Source organism: Notolepis coatsorum (assembly GCF_963971535.1).
Source record: "Notolepis coatsorum genome assembly, chromosome: 5".
NCBI lineage: Eukaryota > Metazoa > Chordata > Actinopteri > Aulopiformes > Paralepididae > Notolepis > Notolepis coatsorum.
The window spans coordinates 163,479,640-163,495,228 of NC_140169.1; the positions used below are offsets into that span (position 1 = coordinate 163,479,640).

The following is a 15,589-nucleotide window of genomic DNA, read 5'->3' on the forward strand; positions in this document are numbered from 1 at the left end:
TACTTCACGCCTCCTCTCCTCTCCTCTCCTCTCCTCTCCGTCTCCTCTCCTCTCCTCTCCTCTCCTCTCCTCTCCTCTCCTCTCCTCTCCCTCTCCTCTCTGTTCTCCTCTCCTCTCCCCCCTCTCCTCTCCTCTCCTCTCCTCTCCTCTCCTCTCTGTTCCCTCCTCTCCTCTCTGTTCCTCCTCTCCTCTCCCCTCCTCTCCTCTCTGTTCCTCCTCTCCTCTCCTCTCCTCTCCTCTCCTCTCCTCTCTGTTCCCCCACTCCTCCTCTCTCCTCCTCTCCTCTCCTCTGTTCCTCCACTCATCTCCTCTTCTCTCATCTCCTCTCCTCTCTGTTCCCCCACTCCTCCTCTCTCCTCCTCTCCTCTCCTCTGTTCCTCCCCTCCCCTCCTCTCCTCTCCTCTCCTCCACTCATCTCCTCTTTTCTCATCTCCTCTCCTCTCTCTCTGTTCCCCACTCCTCCTCTCTCCTCCTCTCCTCTCCTCTGTTCCTCCCCTCCCCTCCTCTCCTCTCCTCTCCTCTCGGTTCCTCCACTCCACCTCTCCTCTCTGTTCCTCTCCTCTCTGTTCCTCCTCTCCTCTCCTCTCCTTCTCCTCTCCTCTCCTCTCCTCTCCTCTCCTCTCCTCTCCTCTCCTCTCCTCTCCTCTCCTCTCCTCTCCTCTCCTCTCCTCTCTGTTCCTCCACTCCACCTCTCCTCTCTGTTCCTCTCCTCTCTGTTCTTCCTCTCCTCTCCTCTCCTCTCCTCTCCTCTCCTCTCCTCTCCTCTCCTCTCCTCTCCTCTCCTCTCCTCTCCTCTCCTCTCCTCTCTGTTCCTCCACTCCACCTCTCCTCTCTGTTCCTCTCCTCTCTGTTCCTCCTCTCCTATCTGTTCCTCCTCTCCTCTCTCCTCTCAGTTCCTCCACTCCTCCTCTCCTCTCCTCTCCTCTCCTCTTGGTTCCTCCTCTCCTCTCCTCACACGGGCGGGCGTGCGTGCGTGCGTGTGTGTGTGCGCGCGTGGGTGGGTGTGTAAGATAAGATATTACTTTATTGATCCCCTTGGGGAAATTCAGCTGTGTGTGTGTGTATATATGTGTGTGTTTTCGTGTTTGTTAAAGGTTAAACTATTGCACAACCTTATACATTGTTTTATTTACATTTTATTGAAGTTATGTTTTTAAGTTGCAGGAAATTACAGCAAATGTCTTTTTTTATTGCATATATATATATATATATATATATATATATATATATATATATATATATATATATATATATATATATATATATATATATATATATATCATGATCCTCGACCTGCCTCTGTTCCAGATGAGATGACCTGTAACCCTCTGGGGGACTTCCGCTGTGACAACCACCAGTGCGTCCCGCTCAGGTGGAAGTGTGACGGAGACGACGACTGTGGGGACGGCTCTGACGAGCGCAGCTGCTGTGAGTACCGCTGCTCAAGCACCTGTTCAAGCACCTGTTTAAGCACTTATTCAAACACCTGTTCAAGCACCTGTTCAAGCACTTGTTCAAACACCTGTTCAAGCACTTGTTCAAACACCTGTTCAAGCACTTGTTTAAGCACCTGTTCGAGCACTTGTTCAAACACCTGTTCAAGCACTTGTTCAAGCACCTGTTCAAGCACTTGTTCAAACACCTGTTCGAGCACTTGTTCAAACATCTGTTCAAGAATCAAGAATCAAGAGGTTTATTTGTCACATACATACCAGGGGCATACAGTGAAATGCCGGTGGTCATGCCTGCATCGATTGTGCAAAATACAATAATAAAAATAGGCATAGATAAAAAAATAAAATAGACCAAGACACAAGATGCATGATAAAAAAAAGACATGCTAAGTTCCTGAGAAACTATGTTCCTATGTACGCTACTATACAATATACAATTTACGAATTTTAACTTTTTATACTTAATGTATCTAAACTATAATACAATACCTCCTTCAAGCACTGCAAGCACTTGTTCAATGACATGTTCAAGCACTTGTTCAAACACCTGTTCGAGTACTTGTTCAAAACACCTGTTAGAGTCAAGTGGGGCGGGTGGCTCAGGGGTAGAGCGGGTCGTCCAATGATCGAAAGGTTGGTGGTTCGAATCCGCCTCAAGCCCATGTCCATCCCATCGCCGTTGTGTCCTTGGGGCAAGACACTTAACCTACTTGCCTCGTATGAATGTGTATGCATGTGAATGAATGTTGGTGGTGGTCGGAGGTGCCGTAGGCGTTGATTATTCGCCACGCTTCCGTGAGTCTGCCTCAGGGCAGCTCTGGCTGCAATTGTAGTTTACCACCACCGGTATGACTGTGTATGAACGAATAATGGACTCTGTGAAGCGCTCTGGGTGTCATGAAGAGCGCTATATAAATCCAAGTCTTTATTATTATTATTACTTGTTCAAACACCTGTTCAAGCACTTGTTCAAACACCTGTTAGAGTACTTGTTCAAACACCTGTTCAAGCACTTGTTCAAACACCTGTTCAAGCACTTGTTCAAACACCTGTTAGAGTACTTGTTCAAACACCTGTTTGAGTGCTTGTTCAAACACCTGTTAGAGTACTTGTTCAAACACCTGTTCGAGTGCTTGTTCAAACACCTGTTAGAGTACTTGTTCAAACACCTGTTAGAGTACTTGTTCCATACATTTTGATTGAGACATACCAATCCTAAGATCCTTCTCTGTATACTAAAGGTAGAAACTCAATTCAGTCAGGTTTGTTTTATTTCAGACATATTATTATTATTTATATAGCACATTTAAAAGCAGCCATGGTTGACCATGAAGTGCTGCACAATAGAAAGTACTGTAAATGCAATACCAATAAAAAATCAAATGTTCACAAACAGAAATAGTACTGCAAACAGTACTACACCTATAAATACAAATAAAATATAAAATGCACAGTCAGAATATAGAAGCACGGATGTACGGCTCAACCCGAATGAAAAGCCAGAGAGAAGAGGTGAGTCTTTAACAAAAACCTCTAGGGTTGAGGGCAGATCTAATATTTATGTAAAGGTGAACTTTTCTACAGCTTGGGGGGCAGCTGCACTCCAAAGGCTCGGCCACTTCATATCTGTGCGTATCAGCGCATAGTTGACCATTAGCGACCATTTGAACTCTACATCATCCTCCTCATCATCATCATCATCATCATCATTATCCCTGCTGCTGTTTCCATACCGTGCCTTGGTCATGATGATGAATAACCACATACAGTACCAGTAGATTATTCTTGTTGAGGAATCCCTCCAGTTGCCCCAGACAATAGCTTAGTAGTTCACACCTAAGTGAGAGGCCCGGGGGCTATGGCCCCCACCCCTCTTTCTCTCTCTAATGAAGCCCCTTGTCTCCTTCTCTTCCTCAGTGTCTCCTATGAATGAATGAATGAATGAATGAATGAATGAATGAATGAATGAATGAATGAATGAATGAATGAATGAATGAATGAATGAATGAATGAACGAATGAATGAACAGATGTAAAAAATACACACAGGATTTAAAACCCAATTGGGCCCCACAACCATCACATGCATTGCATTGTTTGAGGAATTATCACACAATAAAGGCAGCCAGAGACTTATTTCCACTGTGGTTCAGTTCAGTTCAGAGTATTTATTTGCCACATAGAATCATACAATCAGAGTTTCTTCATTACACAATCATAAATATCATTCCATGGACAAAAGGAGCAGGAAGAAGAATAAATCTTATAGTTACCTGCCCCTTATTCCTAAACTAAACAAGTATTTACTAACCTAATTTACACAAATAATAATCTATACCATTATACAAGAAACACACAATCCACAGTTAAACAAGAAAAAAATTTATAATAATAATAATAATAATAATAATAATAATAATAATAATAATAAAGAATAAAAGAAAGAGAAAAAAAAGAAAATATCTCACTATTCAGATCACATTTGATTTTCATACTGACTAAATTTTTTTTTTTTATAATTTATTTTTAATTGATAAACACTATTACATAGTGGTCCTCGTCTGTCACCGCAATAGTCGGCACAGGGCGGTCTCAGCGAGGTGCAGAAAACACATTCAAACTAAAGTTTCATTCCAGTAAACACTTAAGATAAAATCATAATCCGCCCACATTCTTATTATCTTAGTTGGCATTGGCAGACAGTGGACGTGGGTCCTGCTGGGAAGATGACCACATTCCAGTATTTCATTATAACACACAGAGCTGTCAACAGCTGGAAACATTGTTTCCCTACGGGCTCGGCCCCCCCCCCGCTGAGAAGTCGCTACATGTGGGATCGCAGCCCGGAACTCGGTGAAGTCATTCAGATGAAATAGGGGGGCGATGACGGTAAAAGAACGGACCTGTTGTTGTTCCATCAGATAACTTGTATAGAAGCCTCAACACTCGCATGTCCTCCTCTGGCCGCCCACGAGAGACGGGCTTATCAGCCGCGAGAGTAACACGCTGTCCTCGGCGTGTCAGGCTGGGTGGGAGGGTGGCGCGGGGGGGGGGGGGGGGGGGGCGAGGGGAGTCCCTTGCCCTGGAGAATTTAAACAAGTCAGAGAACATGTGAGCTAATGAGGATAGTGTTGCACTTCAAGGGGGGGGGGGACCGACCGACGCCTAGCTCTAAATCATGCCGCCGTGCGATGAAACCCTCGGTTGCAGAGAGAATTTAATTCCACCCGCTCTCGTCGTGCAGAGAGACGGTCGCACCAGGCGCAGCCTGGGTGTTCCGGGGTCCTGAACGGAGGCACTACGGGGCATTTTGACGTCTCGTCAAGGTGTCGACACACGTGACTGTTCGGTGAAATTATTGTGTCCGAGCAATCGCCGGTTTAACAGAATTGAAGACCAATCACCAATCAAATTGTGATCGAGTTATTATACTCTGGCTCACTCATGAACATGTTCATATCATGTTAGTTTATTAGCTACACATTTTATTTATATTTACTGCATAAATATATATATATTCAGTATATATCCATATCTGTCTGAATATACCTGCATATAATCCTTCTATATACCTACTTATACACCTGCATATAACCCATATAACTCTGTATGACAGCATGTACAATAATGCTGTATATACCGCATATATATACAGTAGGGATGTCCGATATTATCGGCCTACCGATATTGGCATTAAAATGTGATATCGGAAATTATTGGTATTGGTTTTCAAATTTATATTTTTTAATTTTAATTTTTTTACATTTATTTAACCTTTATTTACCCAGGCAAGCAAGTAAGAACAAATTCTGATTTTATTTATTGTCAAAAGTATGCATAATGTTGTGTTAATACCACGACAAGAGATATGTAATGTTAATTACCTGAAATTATTCCGTTTTTTGGGGGGGGAAACCCTGCATATATCGGTATCGGTTGATATCGGTATCGGAAATTAAGAGTTGGACAATATCGGTATATCGGTATCGGTAAAAATGCCAATATCGAACATCCCTAATACAGTATTTATTCTTACCATATATATATATCTTTCTTCGACTGTCTGTACATACCTGCATATAATCCTTTTTACATGTCTGTAGATACTATATCTGTACATATCCCTTAACCTTACATACTCTTAGTTACACTGCTGGCCAGTATGACTTACTACCAGTGTCTGTATACCTGCATCACTGTACATATTAATACTACAACTCTGTACATACATCTGATTAGCACTATTACTTAGTTGTACTAATTCATATATTTTATACCCTGTATAATGACAGTATATTTGAATCTAATCTAATGTAATCTAGTTAGTTACACATTCTTTTGTACATTAAAACATCTTCTATAAAAACACTGGACATTGCCTTACCTTTTCTCCTCTCTGTGTGTGCCCCCCCCCCCCCCCCCCCCCTCAGCCCCACGTGCGTGCACGGAGAGTGAGTTTCGGTGTGATAATCTGCACTGCATTCCCGACCGTTGGGTCTGTGACCATGACAACGACTGTGAGGACAACTCGGACGAGAGGGACTGCGGTGAGTGGACACTCTTTGTTTTGGCCGGCGGTCTGAGGGGGACAGAGGAGGGGGACAGAGGACACCGCTCTGAGCAGAGGAGCAGTGAAAGTTCACTTTTTTTTTTTTGGCACGGACGGACAGGACCACCAACGGCCATTCATTCAGCTCAGCCAGACAACCGTGGTCCTCAGAGAGTGAATAAGTTCTGTGCCATTCTGCCGAGCGCCGATGTTTATTTACTGTAGCCATGAGGACTGAGCTGAGCATTTTTTTTGGTGCATCAACGTTAACAGACAATTACAGTAGAATGAAATATATTAGAATATATAAACGAAATTAGAATACAAATACAATATAATATAATATAGCAGAGGGCTGTACAATTGTGCAGGATTGTAGTAGGGTATTATACATTAAATTGGAATAAATAAGAATACAAATTGTGATGGATCACGGTCTATGTGGATTTGGTTTTAGTTTATTCTTTGCTTTGGATGTATTTTGGGTTTTCTCTGGTGAGCTGTCAATCACCAGACACCAGTTATTTTAGTTTTTCTCTGGTGAGCTGTCAATCACCAGACACCAGTTATTTTTGGTTTTCTTGTGAGCTGTCAATCACCAGACACCAGTTGATTGCCATGCAGCATGGCAGGTGTGTGGGCTTGATTGCCGCCTGATTGGTGTCAGGTGTGCAGTGCCTTTAAGGAGGCTTGGTTTCCTGTGTTCGGATGCTTGTTCTTTTCATGTTTTCCCTCAGTAGTAGAGAAGTGTCCCAAGTATTGTTTCTAGGGTTTTCTCTGTCTGTAGTGCTTTTGGTTTCTTGTTTGTTTTCAACTACTAGGCAGTGGTGGTTATTTAGTTTTCCCCCCCTCATTTTTTTTATTATCCTGGTTTGGAAGTGTTTTCTATAGCTTTTATTTTTATTTATTTTAGTGTTCTTGTGCTTTCCCCCATCCTATCATCGCTCTGCGATTCCAGTGGTTTCCCCTCTTTTGTGGGATTCTCCTCTTTTGTGTGTGTGTCTGCGTGTGTCCTACACCCCACCAATCCTGACAGAAAATACAGTGCAATAAGGCGGCTTCGTCAGGAATGATGTGCTACTACTTTGTAGAAAGTGGTGCACAGTATGGTCTCTCCTGGGGCGGGCGAGCCCCCAGGTCACATAGTTAAATATAACTGTTCGCCGTATAAGTCAGACTCAGTATGTGCGCACATCACCGGGGCAGAAATGAACGTAATCCTGGTCAGAACAATGGGGCAGACTACGATATATTTGCATTTGTTAGCCATGCTAGCGATTTAAACAATCAATCCATGCCAATGCTAGATATGTAAAAGATGAAAGACTCACACTCACAGCCATGCTGATTTGGCTAAATGACATCCAGCCGTTTGCGTTTGAAAAACTTTTAGTCAGGGGAGTGCCATGGTTTCTCCATAGAGCCCCGTCGTATTCGTTTGGCGCAGCAGCTCGCGCAGGTCCGGGGTAATTTAGTCACGTGACTCAGTTGGTAAGATGAATAACCAAATGTAAATAATAGTAATTATATAACGGGAAGTGGAACCCATAAACAAACAAGGAATATGGCATTTTTTTTTTTTTTTTATTGGCAATCTTGGCCTGTATAAATGAACGGTCTTAGCATGCAATGGCCCACATGTGGGCCCTCTTGAGGATGATTTGCCCACAGGCAATTTGGCGACCTCTCGTGGCTCGGGTGTGCATATTTTTTCATACAATATATATATCGAATTAAATCCCTATTTATTGCCTGTCGATAGCCGTTTCAGGTGACACAATTCGTTCAGCGTTTCTGGAGTTACATGCCCATATGTGAGGCGTGCGCAGAAGTACAGACTTAAAAAAAATTCAAATACCACTCCCGACTCTCGAGCCTCTACCTCAATTTTCACACAACCTGGGATTTTTCAATCATGGATTGAGCAGCGACCATGGGGTCTGTTTCCTGTCTCGTTTTGTTTGGGAAGAGGTGTCAACTCACCACAACTTATTTAGAGGTAGAGCGGTCGTCTGGTAATCTGAAGGCTCCCGGTTGGATTCCCACTCCCTCCGGCAGCATGTCGAAGTGTCCTTGAGCAAGACACTTAACCCCTAACTGCTCCCGATGAGCAGGTCGGCACCTCGCATGGTCGGTGTGTGAACGTGTGAGTGAACGGGTGAATGTGAGGCAGAAGTTGTAAAGCACTTTGGATAAAAGAGATATATAAATGCTGTCCATTTACCACAAAGCCCACACAGTATACTGTACTTGTGCCGTATGATGACAATACATTTTAATCTAATCTATTGTTATGTCATGTTTCAGAGTTGAGGACCTGTCATCCAGGCTACTTCCAGTGTGGCAGTGGTCACTGTATTGCTGAGAGCTTCAAGTGTGACGGAAACGCTGACTGTCTGGACTACACAGATGAGATGTCATGTCGTAAGTGTCTCTAATCTTTATTATTATTATTATTATTATTATTATTATTATTATTATTATTATTATTATTATTATTATTATTATTATTATTATTATTATTATTATTATTATTATTATTATTATTATTATTATTATTATTATTATTATTATTATTATTATTATTATTATTATATATTTTCTTTTAGGGCATTCCTGCTTTATTTTATAGGACAGTTACTGACAGGAAATCAGGGGTAGATAGTTTCAAATTCACATTTTTGTTTGTTTTATTTGTCACATATAGGGAGATGTAGTGGTTACGTCATTGTTGTTTCCGGCCGGTCCACCTCGCTTGAAATCGCAATGTATTTCCAACGGACACATTTCCAAAAATCGTCTCGTTTAAAACAAATAAAGCATGAACATTGGCACGGTGTACCTTTCTGTGTGTATCCATCCACAATCTATAGCTCAACATGAAACAATTCGCAATTAATCGTAGAATAATTACATATAATTTTATTTCAACCAAAAATGCTTAACAATAATGTTAGTGATAGAAGGTAACTCATTTTGTGCAAAAATGGAAAGCTTGCCAATGTTCATGAGGCAGAATTATTACAATAGCCGATAATACCTTTTCCCAACGATAAATCCCTATACGGGTGGACCGCGCGGGAAAGTGATGTGACGTCAGACTACACCTCCCTATAAGGTACATGTACATTACAGTGAAATGCTTGGTTCTGTGAGCCCCCTAGGATTGTGCTTCATACAGTAAAAAGTAAAAGAATAAAGACCAAACACTATACGGTGGCATGCACCAAAGGTCATAGGCCAGATTTGACCCCAGGATGTTGTGATAACACAGTATGTGTCCACTCACGGTGAGAGACCAGCCGCCCAAGTGTCCCTAATGTAACGTGGAACTAATAACAGAGTTTTGGTGACAGAGATCAGGGTTGGATTCTATTGACCTATCTCAAACCATCTTATTGACCTATCTTAAACCGTCTTATTGACCTATCTCAAACCGTCTTATTGACCTATCTTAAACCGTCTTATTGACCTATCTCAAACCGTCTTATTGACCTATCTTAAACCGTCTTATTGACCTATCTCAAACCGTCTTATTGACCTATCTCAAACCGTCTTATTGACCTATCTTAAACCGTCTTATTGACCTATCTCAAACCATCTTATTGACCTATCTCAAACCGTCTTATTGACCTATCTCAAACCGTCTTATTGACCTATCTTAAACCATCATATTGACCTATCTCAAACCGTCTTATTGACCGATCTCAAACCGTCTTATTGACCTATCTCAAACCATCTTATTGACCTATCTTAATCCGTCTTATTTACCTATCTCAAACCCTCTTATTGACCTATCTCAAACAGAATTATTGACCTATCTCAAACCGTCTTATTGACCTATCTCAAACCGTCATATTGACCTATCTCAAACAGTCTTATTGACCTATCTTAAACCATCTTATTGACCTATCTCAAACTGTCTTATTGACCGATCTCAAACCGTCTTATTGACCTATCTCAAACCGTCTTATTGACCGATCTCAAACCGTCTTATTGACCTATCTCAAACCCTCTTATTGACCTATCTCAAACAGTCTTATTGACCTATCTTAAACCATCTTATTGACCTATCTCAAACCGTCTTATTGACCGATCTCAAACCGTCTTATTGACCTATCTTAAACCATCTTATTGACCTATTTCAAACCCTCTTATTGACCTATCTCAAACCGTCTTATTGACCTATCTCAAACCATCTTATTGACCTATCTTAATCCGTCTTATTTACCTATCTCAAACCCTCTTATTGACCTATCTCAAACAGAATTATTGACCTATCTTAAACCATCTTATTGACCTATCTCAAACCGTCTTATTGACCGATCTTAAACCGTCTTATTGACCTATCTCAAACCGTCTTATTGACCTATCTCAAACCGTCTTATTGACCTATCTTAAACCGTCTTATTGACCTATCTCAAACCGTCTTATTGACCTATCTCAAACCGTCTTATTGACCTATCTTAAACCGTCTTATTGACCTATCTCAAACCGTCTTATTGACCTATCTCAAACCGTCTTATTGACCTATCTCAAACCGTCTTATTGACCTATCTTAAACCGTCTTATTGACCTATCTCAAACCGTCTTATTGACCTATCTCAAACCGTCATATTGACCTATCTCAAACAGTCTTATTGACCTATCTTAAACCATCTTATTGACCTATCTCAAACCGTCTTATTGACCGATCTCAAACCGTCTTATTGACCTATCTCAAACCGTCTTATTGACCGATCTCAAACCGTCTTATTGACCTATCTCAAACCCTCTTATTGACCTATCTTAATCCGTCTTATTGACCTATCTCAAACCCTCTTATTGACCTATCTCAAACAGTCTTATTGACCTATCTTAAACCATCTTATTGACCTATCTCAAACCATCTTATTGACCGATCTCAAACCGTCTTATTGACCTATCTTAAACCATCTTATTGACCTATTTCAAACCCTCTTATTGACCTATCTTAATCCGTCTTATTGACCTATCTCAAACCGTCTTATTGACCTATCTCAAACAGTCTTATTGACCTATCTTAAACCGTCTTATTGACCTATCTTAAACCATCTTATTGACCTATCTCAAACCCTCTTATTGACCTATCTTAATCCGTCTTATTGACCTATCTCAAACCGTCTTATTGACCTATCTCAAACAGTCTTATTGACCTATCTTAAACCATTTTATTGACCTATCTCAAACCGTCTTATTGACCGATCTCAAACCCTCTTATTGACCTATCTTAATCCGTCTTATTGACCTATCTCAAACCGTCTTATTGACCTATCTCAAACAGTCTTATTGACCTATCTTAAACCATCTTATTGACCTATTTCAAACCGTCTTATTGACCTATCTCAAACCGTCTTATTGACCTATCTCAAACCGTCTTATTGACCTATCTCAAACCGTCTTATTGACCCATCTCAAACTGTCTTATTGACCTATCTCAAACCCTCTTATTGACCTATCTCAAACCCTCTTATTGACCTATCTCAAACCCTCTTATTGACCTATCTCAAACCGTCTTATTGACCTATCTCAAACCATCTTATTGACCTATCTCAAACGACTGTTGCTTCAGTTGTGATTGGAGGATCAAGAAAAGAGGGCGGGGTTTGACATGTTCTTGCCTTGATCATAGTAGAGTATAACAATAGTATTGACCCGAAACACAAGACAACCAAATGCTTTTAATACTCTTCTTCTTCTGTGGTTCTGCTTTGCAGCGACCCGCTACCCCAACGGCACCTACTGCCCCCTGCTGCAGTTTGAGTGTGAGAACCACGTGTGCATCCAGCCCCACTGGAAATGTGACGGAGACAATGACTGCGGGGACAACTCTGATGAGGAGCTGCACCTCTGCTGTAAGACACCGGGGGGCAGCGTTACAAGGACATTAATAGTAGTAGTAGTAGTAGTAGTAGTAGTAGTAGTAGTAGTAGTAGTAGTAGTAGTAGTAGTAGTAGTAGTAGTAGTAGTAGTAGTAGTAGTAGTAGTTTATTCAATCATCATCTCACACAATACAATATGCAGGGCCGGACTGGGGAAATAATTCATACCGGGAGATATAGCGCGAAATATAGCCCCAGTCAGGCCACTTTTTAAGCGGGGGGTCTGGGGGTCCCCCACCAAGATTTGTTTTGTTACAAAGACTTAATTTCCTGCATTCTGGTGCATTTTAGTGCATGTGAATCACAAACTAATGAGCCAACAATTGCTTAGTACAATGTACTGTTATGGACCTCAAATAAAACTGTTGTGGCACTAGCAATGCTACTCTCTCTCTCCACCTTCAAAAAGAAAAAAGCAAGAGCACAACATATTTTTCTATTTACTATTATAATACAGTTAACCACTCTCCTGTAAGGGCCTTTCTTTTTCTTTGTTTTATCCCTCTCTCCTCCACCCTTTCTCTTTCTTCCACTGTCCATCTTGACATCAACGTTAATTGACTTTCGCTCTACTGTACCTCTCCCGAGTCCATCGGCGTATCTAGACCACTATCAGTAGGGCACGTGCCCTACTCATGATCATCTGTGCCCCAGTGATTAAAAAAAAATAAAAATTTTACAAATGTTTTTTATTTCCCCTTTTTTAACATGATCAAATGATCATTTAACATGATCAAATAATTATTATAATATTTTTTACTTCACTTTGAAATATTATAGTGAAATATTTTGCAATGTTGTCGCATTTATCTTGTTGAAATCCTCCAACAGGCTCTTTTTTGTAAGTTGACTGGTTTGCACACCAATAATACAGTGCAATAATAGAATAGTAGAATAGATAGTAAAATTATGCAATAGAATGGCCAGAGTAAAATAGTGCTACAGTACAATCAACAGCGGGGTGTATTAGAAGGCTATGGTGAAGAGGTACGTTTTTAGCTTATTTCTGAAAATATTAAGAGACCTAGCTTCCCTAATGTCCATAGGTAGTGTAACTGAGGGGTACAATTCCCTGACTGTATTGATAAGTATGGTATCATTAAACCACTACCGCTTTATGTACTTTAATTACTGGCCATACAGTACATGATATATAAATATGATGAACACTTCCCACAATAAATCGGTTCCACACAAAGTTATAATTAAGTATTTATTGCAGCAAAAGGTACATAATATACTTCTCTATTATACTTTGAATGCTCTTGTAAGGCAAAGGAATGTGCGTAGGCAAATAAGATAAGATAAGATAAGATATTCCTTTATTGATCCCCTTGGGGAAATTCAGGCATCATAGCAGCATGGGGGGGAGGGGGGAGGGGTACAGGTAGTAAAACAACACAGTATACAGGTAGTAAAAGACAACACAGGCAGTGTAAACAATTTGATCAATATGGTCAATATAATTTACTATCTGACTAGCTGAGGAATATTCACATTATTCACAGTGTCACATGAGGTGCAGTATGCATGAGGTAGTGTTATAATTTACTATCTACTGAGTATACATTAATCAAAGTACCAGGGTAGTCTACTTTGTCCCCCTTGGGTTCCTATAAGTCCCAGGTCAATGTCTGGTAGCAGTCGCTGTCGCTGCCCCCTGTTGTGGGGCCTGGAGGCTGCTAGTCGCTGCCCACTGTTGTGGAGCCTGATGGCCGCTGGTATGAAGGACTGTCCGAGGCGGTTAGTTGAGTGTCGGGGGGGGGTGAGTCTGTGGCTGAACGAGCTTCTCATCTTGACTAGCTCGTCGTAGAGGGGGTGGTAGGGGTTCTCCATGATGGCATCCAGCTTCCTTATCATCCCCCTCTCTACCATCACCTCAAGTCTAGGTAGCTCGACTCCCACCACGGAGCTAGCCTTCCTCACCAGCTTGTTGAGCTTGTTGGTGTCCCTTGAGTTGATGTAGCCTCCCCAGCATGCCACAGCATAGAAGAGGATGCTGGCCACAACAGACTGGTAAAAAGACTGCAGCAGTTTGTTGCACACATTGAAGGATCTGAGTCTCCTCAGGAAGAACAGCCTGCTCTGTCCCTTCCTGTAGAGGGCCTCTGTGTTGTCCGACCAGTCCAGTTTATTGTTCAGGTGTACCCCAAGGAACTTGTATGAGTCCACCATCTCCACATCCACCCCTCGGATGGAGATGGGAATCGGGGGGGGCCTCTTCTTGCCCCTCCGGAAGTCCACCACCAGCTCCTTGGTCTTACTGGTGTTGAGTTGGAGGTGGTTGCTGTCGCTCCACCCCATGAAGCTCTCCACCAGGGCTCTGTACTCCTCCTCATCATCGTCGGTGATGTAGCTTACGATGGAGGAGTCGTCTGAGAACTTCTGCAGGTGGCACCCGCTGGAGTTGCGGCAGAAGTCTGAGGTGTAGAGGGTGAAGAGGAAGGGTGACAGCACAGTTCCCTGGGGGGCGCCGGTGTTGCTCACCAGTACGTCAGACTGACTGTCCTTTAGTCTGACGTACTGTGGCCTCTCAGTGAGGTAGTCCTTGATCCAGGCCACCAAGCCGTGCTCCAGCTGCATCGCAGAGAGCTTCTCCGCTAGCAGTGACGGCTGGATGGTGTTGAAGGCGCTGGAGAAATCAAAGAACATAATCCTCACTGAGCTGCGCGGCTTCTCCAGGTGCGTGTACGCTCTGTGGAGCATGTAGATGATGGCATCCTCCACCCCGATGTTTGCCTGGTATGCAAACTGCAGGGGGTCGAGGGAGTCACGCACCAGGGGCTTGAGGTGTTGCAGGACCAGTCTCTCAAACGTCTTCATGACGTGTGACGTCAGAGCGACTGGCCTGTAGTCGTTGGGGGTGCTGGGACGTCCCTTCTTGGGCACCGGGACAATGCAGGAGGTCTTCCAGAGCTGGGGAACCCTCTCCAGCCTCAGGGAGAGGTTGAAAAGATGCTGGAGCGGTGCTGCCAGCTGCTCTGCACATACCTTGAGCACCCTGGGATTGGTGTTGTCCGGTCCTCTGGCCTTGTTTACGTTAATTTTGGAGAGCTGCCTACTGACCTGACTGGTTGTGATCGTCAGGGTTGGGGGTGGTGGGCAGTCTGCTGGTGTTGGGGGTGGGGTGCCGTTGCTGATGGGTGTGGGTGGGTGGGGGGTGGGGGGGCTGCTTTGTAGGTGTGATCTGGTGCTGGTGTCGATGGGTGGGGGGAGGGGTGTGGGGAGGCCACTCTGGTCAAAGCGGTTGAAAAACGAGTTGAACTCGTTTGCACGCTCTGGAGGGCCCTCCACAGCTGTGCCCTGCTGTTTGAAACCAGTGATCTTCCTGACCCCCGCCCACACCTCCCTGGTGTTGTTGGCCTGTAGTCTGCCCTCCAGCCTGTCCTTGTAGCTGACCTTGGCTGCCCTTAGCTCTTTTTTGAGCTCCCTTTGGACAGCCCTGGCCTGCTCAGTGTCCCCTGCCATGAAGGCCCTCTTTTTCCTGTTTAGCAGGTGTTTAATGTCCTTGCTAATCCAGGGTTTATTGTGTGAGAAGCAGCGTACCCTCTTTGTGGGTACGATGCTCTCCTCACAGAACCTGATGTAGTCTGTGATGCAGTGGGATAGTCCATCAATGTCATCACCGTAAGCCCTCTCAAACATATCCCAGTCTGTCGACCTGAAACACTCCTGTAGCTCCTCCTC

At 43.0% G+C, this 15,589-nt stretch overlaps 1 protein-coding gene across 1 annotated transcript in view; it reads left to right on the forward strand.

Annotated features, from left to right (window-relative positions):
• The window catches only part of lrp2a (low density lipoprotein receptor-related protein 2a), a gene marked incomplete at its 5' end in the record, with an annotated part of 335,411 nt that overhangs the window by 245,974 nt on the left and 73,848 nt on the right, over nt 1-15,589 (forward strand). Inside the window, 4 exon segments of the mRNA XM_084314359.1 lie at nt 1,309-1,428; nt 5,884-6,000; nt 8,310-8,426; nt 11,738-11,875. Coding sequence (XP_084170485.1) covers nt 1,309-1,428; nt 5,884-6,000; nt 8,310-8,426; nt 11,738-11,875 — 492 coding nt within the window.